This window comes from Anolis carolinensis, chromosome 1, assembly GCF_035594765.1.
Source record: "Anolis carolinensis isolate JA03-04 chromosome 1, rAnoCar3.1.pri, whole genome shotgun sequence".
Lineage (NCBI taxonomy): Eukaryota > Metazoa > Chordata > Lepidosauria > Squamata > Dactyloidae > Anolis > Anolis carolinensis.
The window spans coordinates 81,012,138-81,036,745 of NC_085841.1; the positions used below are offsets into that span (position 1 = coordinate 81,012,138).

General features: G+C 37.4%; 1 protein-coding gene across 8 annotated transcripts in view; it reads right to left on the reverse strand.

The window, feature by feature from the left end:
- Nucleotides 1–4,266: 4,266 nt before the first annotated feature.
- adgrg6 (adhesion G protein-coupled receptor G6) overlaps nt 4,267–24,608 on the reverse strand; it is a 124,612-nt gene continuing 104,270 nt past the window's right edge. For 7 of the 8 annotated variants that reach the window (XM_062977947.1, XM_016998380.2, XM_016998378.2 and 4 more), the window contains 7 exons: nt 24,182–24,309; nt 23,086–23,354; nt 20,945–21,059; nt 19,740–20,023; nt 14,038–14,139; nt 11,399–11,551; nt 4,267–7,150 (listed from right to left, as the gene is read on the reverse strand). In XM_062977947.1, coding sequence (XP_062834017.1) covers nt 6,972–7,150; nt 11,399–11,551; nt 14,038–14,139; nt 19,740–20,023; nt 20,945–21,059; nt 23,086–23,354; nt 24,182–24,309 — 1,230 coding nt within the window. In that variant the 3' untranslated portion in view covers nt 4,267–6,971. Of the gene's footprint in view, nt 7,151–9,744; nt 9,792–11,398; nt 11,552–14,037; nt 14,140–19,739; nt 20,024–20,944; nt 21,060–23,085; nt 23,355–24,181; nt 24,310–24,608 lie in introns of all 8 variants that reach the window. The other variant, XM_062977953.1, reaches the window with a different exon arrangement.

A 24,608-nucleotide genomic window follows, 5' to 3' on the forward strand; every position in this document is an offset into this window, starting at 1 on the left:
TGTTTTTGCCCATGGTGGTCTGGGTGCTATCTACTACGCATGCTTCTCCCACACCAGGTTGCTCCCCACTTTTTGCTCATCACCAAAAAATAATTCAATAGGTAACAATTAATAATGTTGCCATTATTTATTTCAATACCTGCTTGTGTCTGGTCTCATTATTCCTGTAACTGGACAGCAAATTCTAATACTTTGAAACATCAAATAGTTATGTAGAATTGGAAAGTTGAGCACAACCACCTTCCCCATCCCTGGGATAATTTTGCATATTTTCTCTAAAAATAAATAAATCAGAGATGGTGGGATAGGAACATTCATTCTGCACGCTTTAAAAATATTCAAGGAACGGCTACATTGGGGGTGTGGAGCTGGCAATGAAGTGGAACAAGCTATGACAGCTGAGTTGGTGTTTGATTTGCTAGCATGCTTGCCTGCTATTTCAGCATTGAAGTTCAGTTTATCCCATGGCTGAAAGATTCTCCCTTCATTTTCTATCTGTACTCCAGAAAATACCAATACATACATTATCATCCAAGGCTTGATATTCAAACTCATATAGACAGATCCCACATAATTGCCCAGGATTGAAAATCACTTTATGTCAAGGTGTGCCTTTGTTAAATAATGAGATTACAATCTGAATCTTCCTGTTAACAACTATATCTATAATTAAACACAAGGAAATATATTTTCTTCAATGGTCCAGTGTCTTGCAAACAATGATACACTACTGCCCTCTGCTGACTAGTGGTAAGTTAGACAGTTAACTGTGCTTTGACATGATTCCTATTTTTATTCTAAGAGAAACATGCTGGGAACTACTGCAATGCAGGAATGCTCACACATAGCCTATTTCTTAGATCACTGCACCACAATTCTGGAAACAAGTGAGGAAGGTGGGAAGGAGTACATTTCCCAATGCTGCTAAACTTAGTATCTGGAATGGTCAAATGTCAAGGTTTCCAGTCGAGGTGAAATGCACATTTAAGGCTGTTTGAAGGCTATTTAAATAAGAAGTGTTTTTCTCCTTAATCTGCAGAAAGTGCTGAGGAGACTTAGGGCCCTTCTACACTGCCATATAATCCAGAATATTGAAGCAGAAAATCCAGATTATCTGCGTTGAACTAGATTTGAGTCTACAATGCCATATAATCCAGTTCAAGGCAGATAATATGGTTATTATACAGCTGTGAAGAAGTGGCCTTAGCCATGCTGTTGGCACATAACAATGTAGCAAAGTAGAAATCTATTTACTTGATCAGTTCAGTCCATATTCAGTCCATTTCTTGGTGAACAAAGAAGCACAAACATGATTAAGAATATAACATCCTCTACAATTTGTTTCTAGAATTTTCTACTTAATCATATATCTATTTGCAATTTCCCCAGCAGTTAACCATTTTGATCCCTAAAATTTCAGTGCTTACCTGAAAACACATTTATATAGGAATATATCCTACTAATATACCTGGATTTTATTGCTAAATTTCAAAAGTGTTTACGATTGCGGGAGGATTGCTTCGATTTATGACATTGCAGGGGATTGAATCTCAATTTTATGATATCTGGGGAATATACAACCCGAATCAAAAGAGAAAGATTGAGTGTTTTTGGAACTCAAAGTATGGATTAAATGTTATGGGAGCTGTGTTCTAACAAATGAAAACTGATCCATTATTGAGCCACCAGGCCCCATCAGTATTTTGTCTCCTCAACCACTGATGTCTTTGCCATAAGCAACAAACCTAGATATGTACCCTGTGAAGCAGGGTTCATATTACACTTGACTATTTGTGGGCATTGGTTCCTGATATCCCAGCAGTATGATATTGCAGTAAAGAAGGGAAATATTTTAGTCTGCATGAACAGAATTATGGTTTCCAAGACAAGAGAAATAATAGTCCCACTACATTCTACATTAGTTAGAAATCATCTGGAATACTGTGTTTAGTTCTGGGAATCTCAGTTTAGGACGATTTATTTACTTATTTATTTATTTATCCCCTGCCTTTCTCTACCCGCCAGGGGACTCAAGGCGGCTTACATAGAGGCAATTCGACAAGTTGGCAACAGAGAAGGGCAACAAGGATGATAAAAGACAAGGAGAAGAAAATAGGAGGAAAATGTGCGGGATTTGTGCATGTTCAGCTTAGTGAGGGGAGGATGGCACCATCATACTTTTTAACTACTTCAAGGGCTGTCACAAAGAGGAGAGTGCAGGCATATTCTCTGATGCCTCAGAGAGTAGAACTGGGTCTAATGGTTTTTAAAGTTATGCAGGGGTAGATTTCTATTGAACATTAGATGGAACGTTTTGCTAGTAAGTGCTGTTTGATAATTGAACTGATTACTTAGAGAGATGGTGGAGTTGGAGGTCTCCAAAAAGAGGCTTCAGATTGATACTCTAACTCAGTGGTTCTCAACCTGTGGGTCCCCATGTTTTGGCCTTCAACTCAGAATTCCCAACAGCTGGTTAACTGGCTGGGATTTCTGGGAGTTGTAAGCCAAAACACCCGGGGACCCAAAGGTTGAGAACTACTGCTCTAACTGATCTGTGTTGAGCAAGAGGTTGGACTTGTTGTTTCAATGAATCCTTTCTGACTCTAGGATTCTGTGATCTTTCTGTGGCAAGGTAGACTAAATCGTCTTTAGGGAAAAAAAAAGGCCATTTTATTCATTTTTAACCAACAGGAACCTCCACTGAATGCCAGCTGTTTGAAACTAACTCCAAGTAACCACTACTATTTGCAGTAATAGATAGATCCATTTGTATATATCAGGTTTGTTTGATGTGGATAATAGTGGAACAAGTTGCAACAATCAGTGCTATCATGCAGAGTTGCATCTTACAGTTTGAAAATTTGAGATATAATGCAGTTCATCTATGATAAGTGATGTCTTTAATTCTAACCAATTAATGAATATTTCAAGTTCATACTAACATTTTATAAATATATATTTATCACACACACAGAAACTATAGAAGTAATATTGTCACTGAAATTATATTTACTACTGTTATGTCAGAAATCCACAATTTGCAATTCGGTGCATAAAGCCCATAAAAAGGTAAACGTTTCCCCTGACGTTAAGTCTAGTCGTGATCGACTCTGAGGGTTGGTGCTCATCTCCATTTCTAAGCCGAAGAGCTGGTGTTGTCCATAAACACCTCCAGGTCATGTGGCCGGCATGACTGCATGGAGCGCTGTTACCTTCCCACCAGAGAGGTACCTATTGATGTACTCACATTTGCATGTTTTCGAACTGCTAGGTTGGAAGGAGCTGGGGCTAACAGCGGGCGCTCATTCCGCTCCCGGGATTTGAACCTGGGACCTTTTGGTCCGCAAGTTCAGCAGCTCAGCGCTTTGGGTGGGTTTTGGCTTTGCCGGGTTGTACTAGTGGTGACAAAGCTAAAATGGTCTCAAAGGTTTTGGAGAAGCATGGGGAGAAGTATTAATATTTAGAGGTGTTTCACCAACACATTCTCATTGACATGTAGATTATACCACTGCTCTTTTCTTTAATAATTTTAGCTTTTGTTTAACTTTGTTTAACATACATGTGTGTAGTAATGAAATGAACAAAATTTGCTGATATGTTGACATCTGGACCAGAACCCGAACTGAAGACCCTGGAAGAGACTAGGGTCCTTTCAGATTACATTGTTATAGCATGATGATCCCACTTTAACTGTCATGGTTCCATCCTATGGATTCCTAGGGTTTGGCGTCTAGTGAGCCATGGAAGCTATCTGGAGGAGAATTCTAAAGACCACTCTCTAAACTCCAAATTTCAGGATTTTTGTCATGGCAGTAAAAATGGAATCATGGTGCTGAAATTGTGCAGTGTGACTGGACCTCAACAGGTTTCCTTTCATTCTGCTCTTGACTTCCACCTCAAAAAGGCCAAACATCACAGCCAATTTCGCTCTAAAGTCAGGGCCCGGGGTGCAATGAGACCAGACAATAGGTTGACTGGACTGATGTTGTTATTACTGAGGAAGTATCTTGCCCTTTCATTCCCCAATGCCAACATGGATTGTGTACAACTAGGGCTCCTGAATGAGTGGATAATATTGAACTACTGCTGCCAAAGAAAACTAACTCTTACAAATGCATTATTTCCCAGCCTAGGTTTACTCTAGCATCTTTCTTCCCATAGTTCTGACAAAGCAGCTTTATACAGACATTGAAGATTTATTCCCTGGCATTCTACCAGATGATTTTGCTGCTCATGCACAGCAAAGAAACAGATAAACAAAGCCGCTCACAATTTTTTTAAAATTTAATTATTTGGCATACTAACAACTAAAACACTTGAGAGTATTTCTGCTTTGGTCAGCCTCTAAATCCACCACACTAGTCCATAACAGCTAGCATTTGAAATTACATCAGTTTTCCACTCATGCTGCTAAACAATATCAAAGGCAATACATTTTTCTCATAGAAAGTAAAATATAAATATATATATTTGAGATGATTTTTCTACCTCTCTTATTGTGAAACAGATGCATATAATCACAAGGATAGCCAATATGCAGCTAACACTATGTTGACATATTTTAAACCTCAAAAATAAATAAATATATACAAGGGAGGTGATGCTATGCCAACAAGAAGGCCAAAGATTTACCCAGGAAAAGGGCATAAAAACCACTGGAAAATGCATATTTAAAATAGTTTAGGATTACTACATGGTAGTAAAAGCAAAGAATATTTTAGTGAAAATATAGGGAATAATTGAATCATCACACAGTAGCTGGGATTGACTTGGTAAAATTCTACTTTTTAGCTTTGATTTAACTGTTTATTTTTATTAACTTATAATTATTCAAAAACAATCCCTTCTGTCTCCCATCAAATGTCACACCAAAATATTTTCTGAAAACTAGTAAGAAAGGAGATAATCATATGCAAAACTTGTCAATGTTTCCATACAAATAGTTCTTCAGTTGTTAATGGAGTTGTTAACTCCATTAGATTCTGTCTTAATTTAATGTAATCAGAAATCATATAATTCACAGTCTGATCCACAGCTCATGTGAAATGAAGTACTTGGTTTAGGATCAGTTTGATTTTGAATAGACACTAAACAGTTTGCAATTCAAGTGACATGACAATTTAATTGGAATACATACATAACTAAGTCCTTTTAAAAATGGGTGATGCAGAACAAAAGTGTTTGTGATGAACTATAAAAATCTTGAACAGTCCATTACAGACATCAACATAGAGGTAATAACAGTAGATTATATTGCAGAAGTTTATAATAGGTGATTAAAACATGGCTGTCCAATCTATACAAACTGACCTCTGAGCAAACCCCATAGCATTCAAAAGGACTTATTTTTGAGTTACTGTACAACAGTGTATTGCAAACCTTTGGAGAGGCAGACAAGTAAGCAAGCATGAAGAACTGAGTAGTGGCAAACACTATTTTGCATTTTAGTTCTATTTTTTGACCTGGGAAATTATTTTTAACTAAAGATTTCATTCAAGTGAAAAATATGATGTATGTATATACAGTAAACATTACAATATATTCTCCATGTGAAGATGACGCACACTGTTTTTAGTGAGTCTAAAGAGGCATGCTAAAGCCATAGGATCTCCAGGTAAGGAAAGAAAAGAATCCTCCCTGAAACCCTGCAGAACCACTGCCAGTCAAGAGTTAACAACACTGGTCTAGATGGAGCAATGACTTGACTTTTTAAGGTAGCTTTTTATGTTACTAATCCATAAATGTGCAGATTAATCATCTATTCTGTATGCAACGTTATGAACAAACAATGATCTCAAGTCCTCCGTTCACTCAACAACTAAGAAGCATTTTTAGAAAGGCCAGATGTATACAGAATGGCTCATGTTGGATTCAATGGGAAGCCCCTATTCATATTAAAATCTTACACTTTCATATATTTAAGTTTTTGATGAAGTAAATTGTTACCCTTTTATCTACTATAGTCAGTCAATGAAGGCTTATAATACTTCAGATCTTGCTGAAAAATAGACTTTAGGAAAGGCAACGTAATCTATCGAGCCAATTCCCATGGCCCAGGATTATGCAGACTTTTACTAACACTAAATTCATCCTCAAGCATTTATACAGCTACAGAAACATTCTTTTCATCCTCCTCTATTCACTTAGAATCTAGAATGAAGTCTTAGATACTTCCATTCACAAAGTTATAAATATGGCCCAGACTTTGCAAGCAAAATTAAGGTGATTTTATCTGAAGATAGTTTTGCTCTGTGTACCCAAACATTTTGTGATAATAAGGCCCTTTCCCTTGACTGTGAAAAGGCAACTTGGAATACCCCAAGGGTTCCATCCAAAATTATACAAGGAGACTTATGTCTCATGGGTTGGAACTTCTCTTTCCTCTTCTCTCCCTGCAGTACTTTAAATCCTTCATGGAGTTGGGGACTTTGTCTGAGCTCCAAAGCAAAGGAAGAGTCATTTTGCCAACATGTTGCTGGCAGGATGACTCTGTTGAGAAACCCATGCATTGTACATCACAGAAGCACATTCATTATCCTTTTAGGTGAAGACATAACAGAAAAAAAACATATCCTAAAAAAAGAAATATATTGATTGTATGTTTATAGTTTGCTTCTACAAACATCTTGATAATATGCTTAAAGTCTTCCTCCAGAAGCTTTAGTCTGGGTTCTTAGGACCTTTTTAATACAAATAAGATGACCACACAAAGACAGAAAATAGATTAGACAACTGTCCAGATGGAGAAATGTCAGCATCAATAGTGTGTACATAACTGGAGAAAATTAATTAGATGTTCTGATTTTCCAAAAGGAAATAGGTGTAAGGAGAACCTTTCTGAGAGGAACTTGCTAAATAAGTGTTGACAAAGCAAGGTAAAGCAGAAGACTTTGGTAGTATTCATGTTGTCATTCATCCTTCTGAATCCCCATGCTGCTTGTTGAATTTTATTTTTCCAGATGTCCGGAAAGTTAGAATTTTGTGCTGTGGCTCAAGGAGTCTGACATGATAATGTTTCTATAGAAGTTGTCTGAATGTGTATTGTAGTACCCCTTGACTTTGTCAATAACCTGATGAACTGGTATAATTGAACTCTGCTCTGTGTCCACTTGAATGTATTTTGGTGATGCCTTGTCAAGGAAAACATTGTCTAAGAAAAAGGAAAAAAGAAGTCAGCATTTTAAAGAGTTTACTGGCTAACTGTTAGTACTCATTATCATATATACTGTATGTTAAAGGTATCTTCTTCTTTTTTTATTATTAAGGATAATAATCAAAAGTCAGATAATTTTCAATAGTCTGACTTTGTGTCACACTGTTCAGTACATTAAGTTACTTGATCTTGCAGACTGTGAAAGTCAGCTTTGCTCATCATTCTCACATTGACTTGTATGGTAACTGACACTAGATGCATAGTTTCAAAATTACTATGACTATTGAACAGGTTCACAAACATGTTTGTGAACAAAATATTCCCAAAATTCTTTATGGTTGTCATGTCTGTTCACTGGTGTTCCAATACACTCAGCTGGTATTCTATTACCCTTTTCCGGTTCTTTGAACCATGAATATGTTATAAATATCATGATGATGGCAAATCTTTGTACTTAGCTAATTGATGACATCACAGAACCAGATTAGAACAATATAAATATAAACATACCTCACGTGATTGCTTTATTTAAGTATCAGTTAATATGTGCAATTAAAAGCTAAAAAGGATGAGAGATTCATTGGTAGAAGCAAAATTTAGAGTTCTGTTCTAGGCTTCCTAAGATCATTCATATGACATAAATCTGTTAGATTTTAGTGTTCTCCAGAATACTTCAATGGGATAAATTGCATAATAATTTGGAGATTCAGAAAAAAAAGTCCAAAAATCTGTCCATATGTTATCTCATTTAAGATGAAGATTGTAGAATGGGCCTTTTCAATCTGTGGCCCTCCAGGTGTTTTGGACTTCAGCTTCCGGAATTCCAGACCATTGAACAAGCTGGCTAAGGCCTTTCCAAGTTGGAGGCCCAAACACCTGGATGGCCGGAGGTTGAAGAGGCTTGCTGTAGAAGCTCAATGAAGAGCTGTCACCCCTTCCCAGTAGGTTCCACCTCACTTTTCAGCTGAAATTAACTAGAGATACTGAACACATAACAGAGAATCTCAAATGAATGTCTTTGATTCTTGGTCTTTGATCTACTTGTTTATGAAATATCATTATGAAATATCATTATGATTCAAACAGATGAGAATGTATTTCAGTAAACAGTCATACTCACCTTAGTACAACCATTAGGTGGAGCTCAAGCAATGAGCTATCATATCCTCAAGTATACATAGTATATTTATTAACATTTATTTATTAACATTTAGCAATTAAGATCTTACTTTGCCTTTGATTATTTCCCAATGATCTAGCTAAAGACTTCTGCAATATTTGATTCTTTAAAAAAATTAAGTCCTGTTTGAAAATAAAATATCTACCATTCTGCTTGGTAGGAGAAGTAAAAACTTTTATAAAATTTAAAATAAGAAGTCAGTAGTATGAACAAAAAGAGAATGGATTTTTCAAAAGCATTTATGATAATGGAGAGTAAATGTAACAAAGAAAGACTGGAAACAGATATTGTTTTTGATGTACAGGTGAAAATAAATAAAGATTGCACAGAATGTTTCTGTTTAGTTTCACAAAAGAAAGCACAAACAAGCTAAAACATATCAGATTTTTTTTTTGAAAAGGCAGATGAATATATGCAAAGATGACTCAGGCAACCCTTTTGTACTGTGCAAACATTTAGATATGGCAAGATCCTTTAGCACAGACTTAATGACTTGATAATAACATCTTATTAATGTCATATATCGAGCAAGTTATGTTTACTAAATAAATATGTTTACTTATGTGAGCCTTTATGAATCTAGAGAAAACAAGGGAAACTATTCATGACGTTTAATGAAAGAAGTGAATGCTCAAGACACGCTATCATTTTTGCAACCACAGCACTGCTTGATGTTTAATTCATGTGCATAAATACATCAAAACTGTACAGATTGCCTACAATGAGCTTTCAGAAGGGTGTCATTAGGTTTCCTAATCAAGGTGAACTGGACTAATTCTAACCGTGTTAAACTGGCAAAGAAAATATGAGTTATATTTAGTTCCAATCCTTATTTAGTTCAAAAACTCACTTCAAATATTTTTTTAAAAATGGTACTGAAAAATGAATGGTTTGGTGTTTTGTTCTGTTATTTTAAAAAAAGAAGTTATTAATACATCAATTGTATAATTAAAGAGTATTTCCCCCCTTTTGTAATCAACTAAAGTGCTTTGCACACAGTGAGGAAAAGTATTGAGAAATCAATGAAAACATTATAGTAATATTGGTTTATCCATAGCAAAACATTTAGAACAATAAGTCCCTTGGGAGAACTTCACATAGCAAAATTACAAGCAAAAGCCACCTCCTGCCTTGCTGCATGCTTGCATAATTTATAGAACAGGAATGATATGAACGCTTTTTCCACCACCTGAAATTAGCCTGGATATTTAATTTTCATGCATTTGATGGCCAATCAGAATCTGAAGTATTCTTGAGCAGTGAATCATAGTCAGTCAGAATAAATGACAGAGAAAGTGGCTTAGCATAAAATGAAGCAGTATGTATGATTGTGCCAATTGCATCTTCATGCAAGTTTTGTCATGATAATGTTTGGACACCATGCATTCAGCCAAAGTGATAGACACTTTACCTTGGATATTCCACCAGTGATGAGGAAATGTTCTTAGAAGACATTATCTATGCCATAAATATATGAGTGTCTGAGTTAATTCCAGAGAGCCACAGTTATTTTAACAAGTGCTATAGTGACACACCAACTACATCAATTATGAAAAACATGGTTAAACATTAGCTTGAAATAACATTTTGAATAGACTAGAGGTATAAAGATAATCATCAAACAGATTCTAACTAGCTTCAGATAGAAGGAAAAAAAATATTCTAAAAAAGAGCATATTTTGAAAGTTACACATAATAATGAGATCATTATTATAAGTTATAAAACAAGAAGAACTTGTTCCTTGTGTCACACACAATGATAAAGGATAGTCTATAGCAGTGATTCCCAAAGTGGGCGCTACCGCCCGCCCCCCCCCCCAGTAGGCGCTCCAGCGATCCAGGGGGGCAGTGATGGCACCTATTAGGACACGGAGGCGGGGCCAGGGGAGGAGCGGGGCCTCTTCCAAGTTCCGGAGACAGGGCTGAGCACCTGAGGCGCCTGTTAGGACACACAGGGGGCGGAGCTAGATGAGTGGGTGTGGCTTCTTCCCAAGAGCCCAAGACAGGGCTGAGAATATATACCTCTCCTGAGGCGCTTATTGGGACACAGAGGGCAGAACTAGGGAAGGGGCAGGGCCTCCTTCCAAGAGTCTGAGACAGGGCTGAGCCTCTATACCTCTCCTGAGAGGCCTTTTAGGACTAAAGGGCAGGGCTAGGGGTGGGGCCGCTTCCCAAGAGCGCAAGACAGGGCTAAGCCTCTGTATACCTCCCCTGAGGTGCTTGTTAGAACACAGGGGTGGGGTATAGAGGTCCAGCCCCATCAGGCACTTAGGAAGAGGCCCCGCCCCTTCCTCTAACCCCATCTCCTGTGTCCTGGCAGGCGCCACAGGACAGCGATAGAAGCTCAACCCTGCCTCATAGCTCGTAACTCCGCCCGTCCCACTCCTGGCCACCCATTTGTGGCCCCGCCCACCTCCTCTCGCAGCCCTGCATCTTGGACTAGGGGAGAGGGTCATCCCCGCCCTCTTGAGCAGGAGCCATGCCCACCCCTCTAAGCCACACCCACCTTTCCAGGGGGCACTGGGTAGTATTTTTTCTGGAAAGGGGGCGGTAGGCCAAATAAGTTTGGGAACTACTGATCTATAGTCTAGTAAAAAATAAACACCACCATCTCACACACACTTTAGTTAGCCCTCTGGGACACACGAGCTGCAATTAATGTGAACCAGTAATATATCAAGAACTCTGGCAGACCACACGAGTGTGTAACGCAAAATAACCATGAGTCATATATTAGCCACAAAGTGATAACTAAAAATCCAGGAGTCATATTTTAGGTTTAGTTATTCATTGGTTCTTGGAAGTGAAAGATAAAAAATATCATAAAATACTGAATGAACTTCTGATTACATGCATATCATGTCAGGGGCTTCTGGTGAAGAATTCCCTCAAATATTATTGGTCTCTATTCAATCTGGGAGAGTTCTCTAGGGTTCAGTGATACCTCACAACTAAACCATTTTTTCAGAGTATGGAGGAGGATCCTAGCTAGTGTAAACCAAATTATTACAAGTTGATTTTTTGCATTTTAGATGTCATGCTTTTATATTGAAGAAAAGACTTACCAGAATGACTGTTCCTTTTAAGGAAAGTATTGCATGTGGACTTTGATTTGGAAGTCAAATAGGTTGAATTAGAACCAATTGAACTGGAAGACAAGGATTTCCCCAAGTTGTCTGAACTCTTTTTAATGATATTAGTTGCTGTTTTACTCCAGTCTGGAAAATGCAAAAAGAAGCTGCCAGTTACTGCATTATTATTTTACAAGAAAAGATATAGTAAACCAAGAGGTGCTTGCACCACTTCTATACTTATTACTGCTTAACATGACACACATGAAACTTGTGAATCTTCTCGGTGATAATGGGAGTATGAGGCTATGTCCATGATCAAGTCTTACACAAATGTACGAGGGCTATCCAGAAAGTACATGACGTTTTGGAATTAAAAAAGAACAAAATATAGGATAAACCACTTACGATATGCAGTTGAAAGCCACACTGAAATAGTACATTTCAACATAGTTCTCATTCAGATTTAGACACTTATCACAGTGAGGAATGACTTTGGAAGTTTCATAGCCTCAACACTTTCCCGCCGCTGAGACCAGCGTTATTGCAACGCTGAAACTCAGCCAGGCTGAACAATGAATGCAAAGGGAAGCAAGCAAGCTCCGGAAAGCGGACTGGAGGAGAGCAGCTCCCAAGGAGAAGCAGGCAGGATCGGCTAGGTTGCAATCGGCCCAGGTTTTGCAAGCAACCAGGATCGGCTGGCAGGAAGTCTGTCTTCTTCAGATCCCTTTGCTAAAGAAGCAAGAGCTGAGTCTCAGCGGCGGGAAAGTGTTGAGGCTATGAAACTTCCAAAGTCATTCCTCACTGTGATAAGTACCTAAATCTGAATGAGAACTATGTTGAAATGTACTATTTCAGTGTGGCTTTCAACTGCATATCGTAAGTGGTTTATCCTATATTTTGTTCTTTTTTAATTCCAAAACGTCATGTACTTTCTGGATAGCCCTCGTATATAGGAAACATGCAGTGCTGGCACTTCTCTTGACAACACTTGTATATAACATTCAAGGCTTTCCTGCACTGTCACAAATAAATGCAATATGCAGGTTGAGTGGGTCAGGTTCATTATTCATGTATATATAGGAACTTCTACAAAATCTACTTTTTGAAAGACATTTAATAGCAATTTGTTTTTAGTTCCATAGAAATCTTGGGAACATGACCACTGAGTTCCCAGAATGGGATGAGGATAAAAACAACATATTCTAAGCTACATGTCTTGCCATGTAGAGCTACTTGATAATATTTTAGCACATCCTTTTAATATTGTCCATTTCTGAAGCAGATATAGACAACCTGCATCCAGTATAGCACTATTGTTATGGTAGTGTGAATGGGAACCAAAAAAAGTAAAAGCGGGGAGCAGAAATGAGGTCAAGACTGAAATTAGTTTACAGGCAAGGAAACAACAGGTCCAACAAGACAAGACAGAATATATCATGAACCCTAACTAGGCATTTTTATGTTGAGGGGCACAGTTACTTTTGCAAGTATAACTGCACCCCTCCATTTGAAACAGTGCTAAATTCCATAAAACAATATGTGGTTGTACATTGTCTCAAATAGACTACTGCAATGTGCCCTACGTGGGGAAGCCTTTGAGGACTGTCTGGAAGCTCCAAGTAGTCCAACGGGTGGCAGCCAGATTTCTCACCAGAACGACGTACAGGGAGCATACAACCCCCATTACATCAGCTCCACTGGCTGCCAGTTTGCTACTGGGCACAATTCAAAGTGCTGGCTTTAGCACATAAAGCCTTAAACTTACCTGTCCGAATGTATCTCCCTCTATGAACCAGATAGAGTGTTAAGCTCTGCCGGGAAGGCCCTGCATTTGGTCCCACCCCCTTTGCAAGCGCGATTGGTGGGGACGAGACACAGGGTATTCTTAGTAGTGGCCCCTCGGCTATGGAACGCCCGCCACAGTGATATTAGATTGGCCCCCTCCCTCCTTGTCTTTAGAAAAAAAGTTAAAACCTGGCTCTGGGATCAGGCATTCATGAACAGTGCAACACAGAACTGATATGTAGCAATATGAAGGACGACCACAGTTTTAGGTATATGATTTTAACAGTTTTTAACAGTTTTTGTGTTATAGTGTGTGTATGTATATGTGTGTGTGTGTGTGTATGTATTGTATTGTATTGTATTGTATTGCATTGCATTGCATTGCATTGCATTGCATTGCATTGCATTGCATTGCATTGTGGCAACTGAAGTGGCCAATCTGTAAACCACTCTGAGTCCCCCTCAGGGTGAGAAGAGTGGGGTATAAATACAGTAGAGTCTCACTTATCCAACATAAACGGGCCGGCAGAATGTTGGATAAGCGAATATGTTGGATAATAAGGAGGAATTAAGGAAAAGTCTATTAAACATCAAATTAGGTTATGATTTTACAAATGAAGCACCAAAACATCATGTTATACAACAAATTTGGCAGAAAAAGTAGTTCAATATGCAGTAATGCTATGTAGTAATTACTGTATTTAGGAATTTAGCACCAAAATATCATGGTATATTGAAAACATTGACTACAAAAATGCGTTGGATAATCCAGAACGTTTGATAAGTGAGTGTTGGATAAGTGAGACTCTACTGTATAGGAAATAAATAATAATAATACAGATTACCTGAATTGTCTGCCAGTTTGAATCTACCACAACAGAGATGCCGTCTCCATTGTTTCTGTACATTTTCTTTCATGGCACAGTGGAATACAAATATAAATAAACCTGAAAAGGGACAAAAACTTGAATTACAAAAATGGTCAGATCTGCTTTACATAAAATACATGGATTTAGCCAATGTAAAACAGTAGAAATGGTTACTTAGTGCTTGCTTGTATTTTGAAGGATCTTCAAAAAGTAGCATCTGGATCTTAAATATGCCATTTGAAGTATCTGGGTATTTTTGTTTCACATTTTCAAATGCCCAGCCACACCATGGCATTTTTTTTTAAAAAAACTGCAGACATGCAGAAACAAAGACTACAATATGTTGATTATCCCTTATTGTCTACATGGGCGGCTGAGATAGTGCTTTCTGATGGTTCAATGTACATGTGATGTCTCAGGGACCTTTGCCCCATGACCCCGCAACCATCATGGATCAAACTGAAGAGGATTTGGGCTTTTTTCCATCTCAGCAAGATTCTGTTCCATTCCAGATGTCTCCTGTTGACATTTTCGTGCCAGAGCCAATTAGGGACGCCCTTGAAACAGAACCTGTTTCTCTGGAAAGCTTGGTGTTTGATAGGAAGGCTTTTCTCAAAACACATCGCTCCCAAAAGCAGTTTTTAAGGCGAAGCACGAGATTAGCGGAGAGAGACGATTGTGACTAAACCGTTTCCCTTGGGAAGTTTCGGGGAGGCAGGCATCTGGTACGATGTTGAAACAGCTCCGTTCTCTGCGAAGATTTGGGGAGTTAAATACCTGCTTGGGGGGAGTTCTTGAACTTCCATAAAAGTTCTGCACTGAGCTTTCCCTATTGCGGTGTCAATGTGACTATTCATAGAAGAACATTGTCTCTTGTTCCTGAGCTTCCAAGCGGCCCTCCGGTGTGCTTACTCACGAGTAGACCAGGAGTTGCGTTTCACTCCTTGTCAAGTTTGGACTGCATTTCAGATCCACCACGAAATACCTTGCCTAGCCTTGAATCCTTGTTCTGGACTTTACTTCAAGAATCTCCCTGTGAAACCTTGCTCTTTCCCCACTCAAACTTCCAAAGAGTTTGAGTGTGTTTCGGTTATTTGGATTATAGACTTTGGAATACTGGACATATAACTTCATTATATTGTACTAATTTTGATCTTCTCTAAAAGGTCAACTGCTGGACTATATACTCTGCTTATTTTTGTTTAGAATTTTTATTGCTTTAATAAAGATATTAGATTGTTCATTGGCCTCCGTGTTGGTTTCCAGTGTTCGCGCTGCTTAGAAGTGTTACAGTACTTAAACTTTGTTTCATGCACAACATTATAAAAATATCTTTTTTATAATATGTGCATATGGTTCCATCTCCAAGATTTTTCATTATGTACATATATACATATACAGATATTCCAAAATTTTAAAAAAACTAGAAATTCAAAACACTTCCAGATCTAGAGTTTTGGATAACGAATATTAACCCATAATGTATTGTGTAGGTTTGAAGTAAGATTAAGAGTAGCAGGCAAGCCTTTCCTGTTTTGAATTTGATTTACTCAGAATGAGCTTAGACCTTCCACTGGCATGGATAAGCTCATGCCCATGTCAGTTGAATAACCAGGTAATTCAATTGCCACAGACATGTGAGTACATGTATGTCTACCTATGCTGGCATGTTGGTTAAATGTATGTAACTACATACATTTAACAATAATTAATCCTCAATATTAAGATAATTTTACTACCAAAGTGATGTGTGATTTCTTTTCTTGGTTTCAAAGTGCTTAAAATATTTATTTCTCCCTAACTGAAGATAGTGAGAAATGCCTATAATTTGCAAAGACACTGAAAGGCCCCTATATCATGTGAAAAAATATAACAGAAAGTAAAACATTTCTGTTTCACTAGGCCTTTACAAATTGATGAGGGTCGGGCTGTGTTGGGAAATTTGAATTTCTTAAGGGGTTTTTATGTAGTTTTCCTAACAGGTGTATAATATTTTAATGTTTTAATTTACAGATTGTTTAATTGTGTTTTATTCATATATTTCTACACATTCTTGAAGCATTGGAATATGATATTGAATTAAACTTGATACATGAAGCATAATTTTTAAAATTAATTGAAAAGAACTTCACACTCATGTTTGTACCTTTTTATGACTATCTCTAGATATGAAGGTTTTTCAAGAAAGAAACAATATTTTGTAAGTCTCTTGAATGAAAGATAGTTTTCAATGTTGATATCATTGGAGATACGTAACAACTCAGAAATCAGTCAGAGTTTACAGGAAACACATATTGTAGCAGAAGGCATGGGATTTCTGGCACAATTGTCAAGGGGGAGGGAAAGAATGAAATGGAAACCATTTCAGTATGAGACATCTGAGCCTGAGGATTCATGTCCTACAATCTTTAATGAACCAGAGTCTTTGTTGAGAAAGAATGCTTTAAATGCAACATCCTCTATGTGCTAGACCACAGATTCAAAGTAACCAATAACATTTGTTTTCCATTCTATTCAGTCCTAAATATGTGACACCAAAGTCTGGAGAACAGGAAGACATTTCCCCATGTGTATGTCCCAAGTATTCCACAGATCTTTCTGAAACCATTCTTATGAAATGTTGTACCTAAAAAAACTCCTTTAAGTCTTTTGGGGAAAAAAGAGTATGAGCTACTCCAAATATATTGTTATACAAGATTTACAAGAAATAGCTGCAATTAATTTTCAGCAAAATGTGCATAACTTAAGGGATGGTTTGCACACTGCTGGGAACTATGACAAAAAACTGGAAAAAAGCAAGCTAGCATATGTCAAAAACCAAAATAATTCTATATTGAAACAATAATGCTTAAGACTGCTAGTCACCTTGTGTGTGACCTTGTGTAGAAGAAATTCATGAGGAGAGATTCATGATTTTACAATGAAAAAGGCCAGAGAAATAAAGCCTAATATTTGCAGTTACACTGGTTCACTGCAATATAAAAAAAAATCCCAAGATGCTGACAGGATGATCCTTCTGAAAATGATTAGTGTTATCATTAAATTACAAGTAGCAAAGGCAGGGATTTATCAAAATATAGAATATATAACTGCAATTTTAGAATTTAAAACAAACTTTTTAAATGGGCTATGAGAATGCAATTTATGAGACAAAGGACTATAGTATTGAAAGATGTGGTTATGTTACAACTTCATATTTTGTTAACTGTTGTCATGTTGACTTCAACTTATAGTAACTCTAGGAATGAGAGACCTCTAGGTCACCCTATAATCAACCAGAAACCTAAGATCTATGGCTTCCTTAACTGAGTCAACCAATCTGAAATGTGGTATTTCTCTTTTCCTCATGCCTTCTACCTTACCAAGCATTATTGTCTTTCTAGTGAGACTTGTCTTCTTGTGATATGGCTAAAGTACTACAATCTCAGTTTAGCCATCTTGGTGTGATTTGCTCCAGGACCCATTGTACTATTCTCCCCAAAATGATGCTTAAGTTCTGTTTGTTGTAAAAATAAAATATAGGCATATTTATAGGAAAATAAACAACACTATACAACATAATAGGGCATTTCTCATCTACAGTGATCTGGCATTGACTGAGAGCAACAATAAGATTCACACTGCTTGCATAAATGAAACTAAGACACATATATTACTGAAATTACTAATGGGATGGTATCTGATTTGAGTGTTTTCCATCAGGTGTCTTACCTATATATTTGCTATGGAAAATGCTATGTGATCTCTGCCACACCATTAAAAGGCTCAGGTACAGTGGCATGTAGCAGAATGTCACAGCTTATGGTGGTGAGCTAGACTTTTAGACAAGCATGACATGACAGCACACTTGTTTAAGGAATATACACAAATATTGGTAGATTTTTTTTACATCAGCTCATATATTCACTCATAGAATCATAGTTAAAAGAAACTTCGTGGGCCATCCAATCCAACCCCCTGCCAAGAAGCAGGAAAATTGCATTAAGTACCCCTGACAGATGACTAAAAATACAGAGATATGTAATTATTTTTTCCAGTTTAAGGCTTCTAACTAAATGACCAATACATGCTGCTTCTAGATGCCATCTGCTAAACTTGAAACCCATTTCTTACTAAGAGTACTGGATTCTTTGGAAAGCTGTAAATGTTGTGTTTGTTTTGGAACTATCACTAGATTTCCAGTGCACATCATCTAATAATTCTATTGGATTTTGGATTCAAACCCAGATTTCACCATCTTTCCTCACAAACACTCTGCAAGCAACTCCATTAAAAATAACCCTCCTAGTAGTTCTGAAGAATAATTTTAGCCATAGCTAATTTGAATGCAACAAATTTTGCAGATCTGGTTTTTAGCATTAAAAAACTATTTGTCTGCTTTAAGCTGAACCTGAGATAATGGAAGTATTCCTTTACAGTAGAACCGAGAGGAAAGATAACATATATTCAAAAATGGATATAGATTAAATTAAAGAAATAGAGTGTAGTATGAACAGGTGAATAATCAAAAGGAAACAATGCTGAAATAATGGAGAAGATCAAAACAACTATAATAAGAGATAATGTTTTAAAAATCCTTTCAACTATAAGGGATCTCTCAGGAAGTTGCTCTTTTGTGAGATGAGGTAGATTTAAACAGAGATTTGAAAACGTTGTTTATCTAAATGTTTTGAACTTTAGGTCCCTGATGTTCCAGCTGGTTTGGCTAACCAGCAATTCTGGGAGTTGAAGTAAAAAAAAATTTGGAAGATCAAAATTTGGGAACCACTACTCAACGGCTGAAGAAAACACAGCACACTGTAGCCACATGTAATACTAATATTAACATGTCTTTGTAAAAAGACCCTGGGAAAATATACTTTCAGGGTAGGAAGGAACAGACGAAATGTACTGCAAGACGTTCCAGTTGCTTCTTTATATTTTTCTCCTGTTCTACGTAGATATTTTTTCCACAAATTGAAATATTGAACTTCAGGGGATGAATTTCACATAAAAATGGATGAAGGAAGAGTGCGAAGTTTCCTCTTTCATCATTCTCAACTGTAAAGTAGCTTCAGATAAAGAAACCATCAAAACTACAATGTTGAACAAAACAACTATTAATGGAAGTGCTACCTCCATTTTTTTGTGAGGTGTAGAATCATGGTAGGTGGAAGAGAAGGGCATTTATGCTCCAATCACCAATAGTGGAATTTTGGATTTATCCCCTACATTACCCTACATTTTAAAATGCCCTGCTAAAATATTGCAGTTTTGACTGTCTTTAATCAGATATGTCGATGTGTGCTTGCTGGAACACAAAAAAACAAGGACTCATGATTGGTTAAGGAAACCTATGGTCTTCTGAATATTCAACTCAAATTTCTCAAGCCAGCCAGCATGGCAAATGCTTAGGGATTATGGGACTTGTGCTCTATACTTAGATAGCTAACACTTAAATCTTATAAAGCAACGTATGTCACAATACTTTTGTTAGGGTTCAGTCCTATGCATACTGCATGCTCAATTACATGAAAAGGAATTCCATTGAACCCAGTGGGAATTACATTTTGAGAACACACACAAACAAAAGAACATGTTGGTTGGTAGTATGTAACATATCACATAGCAAAGGTTCTTTCATCTCTAGATTACTGTTCATTTTTATTTTTAAAAAATCAAGATGGAATTCCACTTACCTTGCAATGAGTTGAAAATACAAAAGAGATACATAAAAGGAAGATACAGTGGCCCCCAGGCAAAAAAAGCAAAGCCCCATGTCATTCCTAGTAGGAAGGTCAAGCTAATAACACTACGAAGGTTCCTCAATATCTCTTCCCTCATAGTCCGATTGCTCCGTTTTCCATTTCTCCCACATATTTGCATCATCACCACAACAAACATGGCAATATTCATGAGAAACATGATTCCAAAATATCCAACGCAGGTCAGATAAAATACAGTATTGTCCTGAATCCAGCAGCTGTAAAGAAAGCACCCATTTTTGGTTAGATCTGTGTATTAAACTGGTAGCCCTCTCTATTTTCAATATTGTTAGATGATGCATATATAGCAATCTTGTGCATTTGTATGGAATCACTGCCCCTTGCTATTTGTACCATTCGTATGGCTCCATTTCCGTTTCTGTCTGCTGCTTATGGGAATTGACTTTTCCATCCAAGGCCCCAAAAAAAAAAGATTTTTCGGGCCTTGGGCAGCAAAGTACCAGGGCATGCCGGCCAGGGCCTACAGCTGAGAGGACCTGGTTCTCGGCTGTAGGTCCTGTGAGCCGCCGGGCCTACGAACCAGGGCCTACAGCCAAGCACCGAAAATCAGTAGACCAAACAGCTACTGTTCCTTTTTTTCTTTCGTTTCACTACTTCTTTTGTTATGTCCATCCAAATGGACAGAAGGATACAAAACCACGCAAGAAACAGATGAAACAGGATTCAGGCCCTACTCTAATATATGGTAATTGTAATATGCCTACTACATCTTTAGGGCAGAGTCCCAGAATGATGGTGGTTTGATGAGTAAACACGTTATCCACCTGTTCCATGTGGTTTCCAATTTCTCTGTAGATACTACTGTAGCAGCACAAGACCCAGCTACCCATAAGCTGTGAACATATAGCAATGATAACATCAATTGGAGGTGAAGTGTAAGTTCTAAATTTTGCACATCTATTGCTAGAATATTAGTCCCTGCTGCTTCAGTTTATATGAAGAGTTGTTCAGAGCAAGTCTTGTCTCTGTATTTCTAAGACTGTGTCACTTCAAAACAGTTACATCTTGACATTGCTGAGCTCTTTCAGTCCCAAATAAATCCAGGGATACACATAAATGCAGGAAGACATAAACATGAACTAGATTTCTTACACTGAAGCCTGATGAAAGATACTTACAATTCATCTCCACCTTGCCCTTTAGTATTTTTGCCATACAGATCCTTGTTGTAAATGTGACTTGCATTTGCATTTGTGCTTGCTAGAACAATTATTATCACAACTGCAGGCAAGCCTGTAATAAGAGAAAACATATCAATATGAAAGGAAGTACACAAGAACTGCAGTGCTAAACCACAAAACTAGTCTTTCAAATAGAAAAAAAAATCAATTATGCAGCAATAACCTTAAAATCCCTTTGCAATATTTAAAATGCCATTTAAGTGGCACTTAATAGACATATAAGTTATTGTTAACAATAACAAATTATGTCATCCTGTCAGCAATGCATTCAGATATATAACTTCACTTATGCTCCGATTCAGACATTAATTGTAACGGCCAATGTTTTACATAACATAGCAGTGGCTGTTACGCGTAATTAGCTACAGATAGGCAAAAGCCTATCAAAAGGTAACTTGCAACTGTATATAGATATGCTGAAACCACTGTGGGTGGTCCCCTTTCTCTGCCAATTTAATACACAAGTTTTCTACTGGAAGGATGGATCAGACTGTTACATAACGTTACAGAACATTACATTCCAGTCCGCCTATGGTCTGAAGTATGTAGATTCGCCCCACTGTTAATGAAATGATTCCTGTCACTCTGTTCCAGAATATTCATTGTTTGTTCTTTTTAGAAATCATTTAGTAATGGAGGCCAGTAACAAAGACAATTACATGAAATCTAATTTTAAATTAGGTAGTTGTTGTACCCACTTGATTTATGGTTTTGTGTTGGTTTTAATTATTTTGCACACAGCAGTTCCATTCAAGCTCTTAAATTTCTTTCCAGAAGCCCAAAGTTTCAGAAGCATAAAGAATGAATGGGTGCCTTGTTTTATGAATGGAACAAAAATTTGTCAGAATTGCCTTCTAGTGCAGAAGATTTTAAAGTGAAAATGAGCCCTTCCTTGAACAAAGTAAAAGTGCTCTTGTGTATGTTTTTGAAACCCAGACATAGTGCCTAAGAAGTGGACACAGATATAAAAGCTGGAATTCTTTATGGCAGTTACAAATATATAACCTAAAATTATGTATTTGCAACTGTTTCATATTTGCAATCCTTACATGATCCTTAATTTAAGGACTATGAAAGGATGTAAAAATTCCCCAACACCCACTTACTAGACAGCAGTTGCAGTGATTGTCTGAGGTCTGTTCTTCAGACAACAGGGAAGCAGCCAGCCAGCATAACCAATCCCATGCCCTCCCCATATTATGCAAGTGCTCTGCAGCACAAGAGAGAATTGTGACAAGGACCCTGATTCTGTGTGTTGCACTAGATATCTCTCATGGAAGAGGGTGAGCCCATCAGACAGAGGTTTCCTGAATGACTTCCAATAAGCAGAGACTGGAGGAAAATTGACACCATCCACTGCATACTGCTGTTATTGTGATGGCTCAATAGGTAATGTTGATTTTGCTTTACCAATGAAAGATTTACCATTTTCTAAGATTAAATGAATAAGAACTGCAGGCAAAAGTAGTCTATGTTAACAGAATTTATCTTTGTAAAGTTATACAAAATGTTATGGTACCTTATTCTTTCCTCAAGATTAGAAAGCTCAACTTCTTCCTTTCTCTTAGGAGGAATATATGATTTCCAATTATTTCTTCCCCTACTCCCTCCTAATCCAGAATTTGAAAAGACACTCTTCAGAGGAATTAATATAATAATATGCCGAAGACTCCATGTGTTCCTGAGTGCTGGAAGAAGGATCTCAAGGTCTCTGACCAGCCTTCTACCACCGTAATTATTATTTGTTAAACAATGCAAGCAAGTAAGACCTTCCATAAAAAGAATGATTCATCCTAATCAAAAATGTATGCTTTGAATACAAAGAATCTGCAAGATGGTTTCTTTTTCCTTCCATCTGCAACTTCCTCTCATCTTTGAGTGGCTGCAGATGGGGAGGGAGAAAACTATGATATCCTCCTTATGGCAGAACATTTCTTTTAGTACTCAAACTGAGCTTCTAATTTATATTCCAACATTTATACTCCAAGTTTTGTTTGAGTAGAAATTGTGAGTAGTGCCGAAATGTAAGCAATGAATGCAACTAACTAAAAAAATTTGGTTTTAAAATAAGTACTTACCCCAGCCAATGATGCAAAATTTTAGTATATACCGCCGAATGTATGTATTGAACACTTTCACTAGCGCTATATACATGTGAACTGCTTCCAAGCCCATCCAGGTAAAAGTTGCCAGAAGGAAATAATGCAAAAGGGCAGCAATAGCGATGCAGAGACCTTCTATGTCAAATGATGCAATCCAGCCATCGAGGAGGAAGGCCAAGTTTAGGCAAAGCAATGCTGTGCTCAAATTCATTAGGATTTTGGAGGGATAATCTCTTCGTAATTTCCTGGTGATAAATGGAAAGCAAATATTATATAATTAAGCATGACTCACAAATTATAGAGATTAACTCTTGATATTCTTTGGGACACAACAAGTGCACTGTTAATCATAGAAAAGGCTGAAACCCATCAGTGTAAACTCTTTTTTTCCAAATCACCATCACTGATAACATTATTCTCAAATCCATGTATCTTCAGAAGAACAATTCACCTCAGAACAGGGTTCTGCTTTTGCAAACTGCAGATGCTCATGGCCTCTATCAAAGCATTATATAAATTCTATGCAACTGGGTACTACTACATGAAAGCTACAAGCATTATATTAAACTTTGGCTTGAAATCGGTTAGGGACATACACATGTGAAATTTCCCTTGTGCATGTAGATATCCTTTTTTAGATACTGTAGGTGTTAGTACCCCCCCCCCCCCTCCCGAGTATGCAAAGCCACCTCCTAACAGGTTATAGTAAAGCCCTTACGGCAGTGAAAGTGCAGGATCTGAGAAATGTATAGCTATGTCCTCATTCTTAGATGCACAATGATGACCTTCTTCTTGTTGATTGTGCAGAAACCCCATTCTGAACTCAGAAGATGCAACTGCAATGGCTGCACACTTGCAGGGAGCTCCAAAGAGTGGCAGAGGCAACACAAGAATGGTCCAAGATATGATTGGGCTGATTATCTTTTAAATGTATAATACATAAACTGACAACCGACTTGTATCAACTTGCCATAATCTGAGTTTTAAATCTCTGTTTTAGGAACTGGAGACACTGAAAAAATAGTTTAATGAAAACAATTACATCATCTGCAATGTCAGAACAAATACTTACTCAAAAGCAATATATGTCAGAAGAGTTGCAGCTGAAAATATGGCAGATATTCCACAACCAATGTATGTTATGAATGTTAGTGCTTTGGTGTTTTCAGGATCTATTTGTGGAGCAGTTCCTGGTAGGTCCTATACACAAAGTGAAAAAGAGATATATACTGCTGGAAATACATTTTGGAGAAGCCTGTTTTCATTTTGTGACAACAACACTGGTGAAAATTCCAGAAAAGTTGGCTAGAAAAATACTTGATATATTTAGTACATAGCTGTCACACCTCTGGTTTCCTTCCTAAAATTCCTGAGAAAAACGCAGAGGTAAGTAGTGTAACAGCTGGGAGAGAATTCTCTATTGTTCATATGATTTTATCAAATTGTTTTTAATAATGGGAAATCACTCTACTTGCAACTTCACATTTCTTTAAAAGACC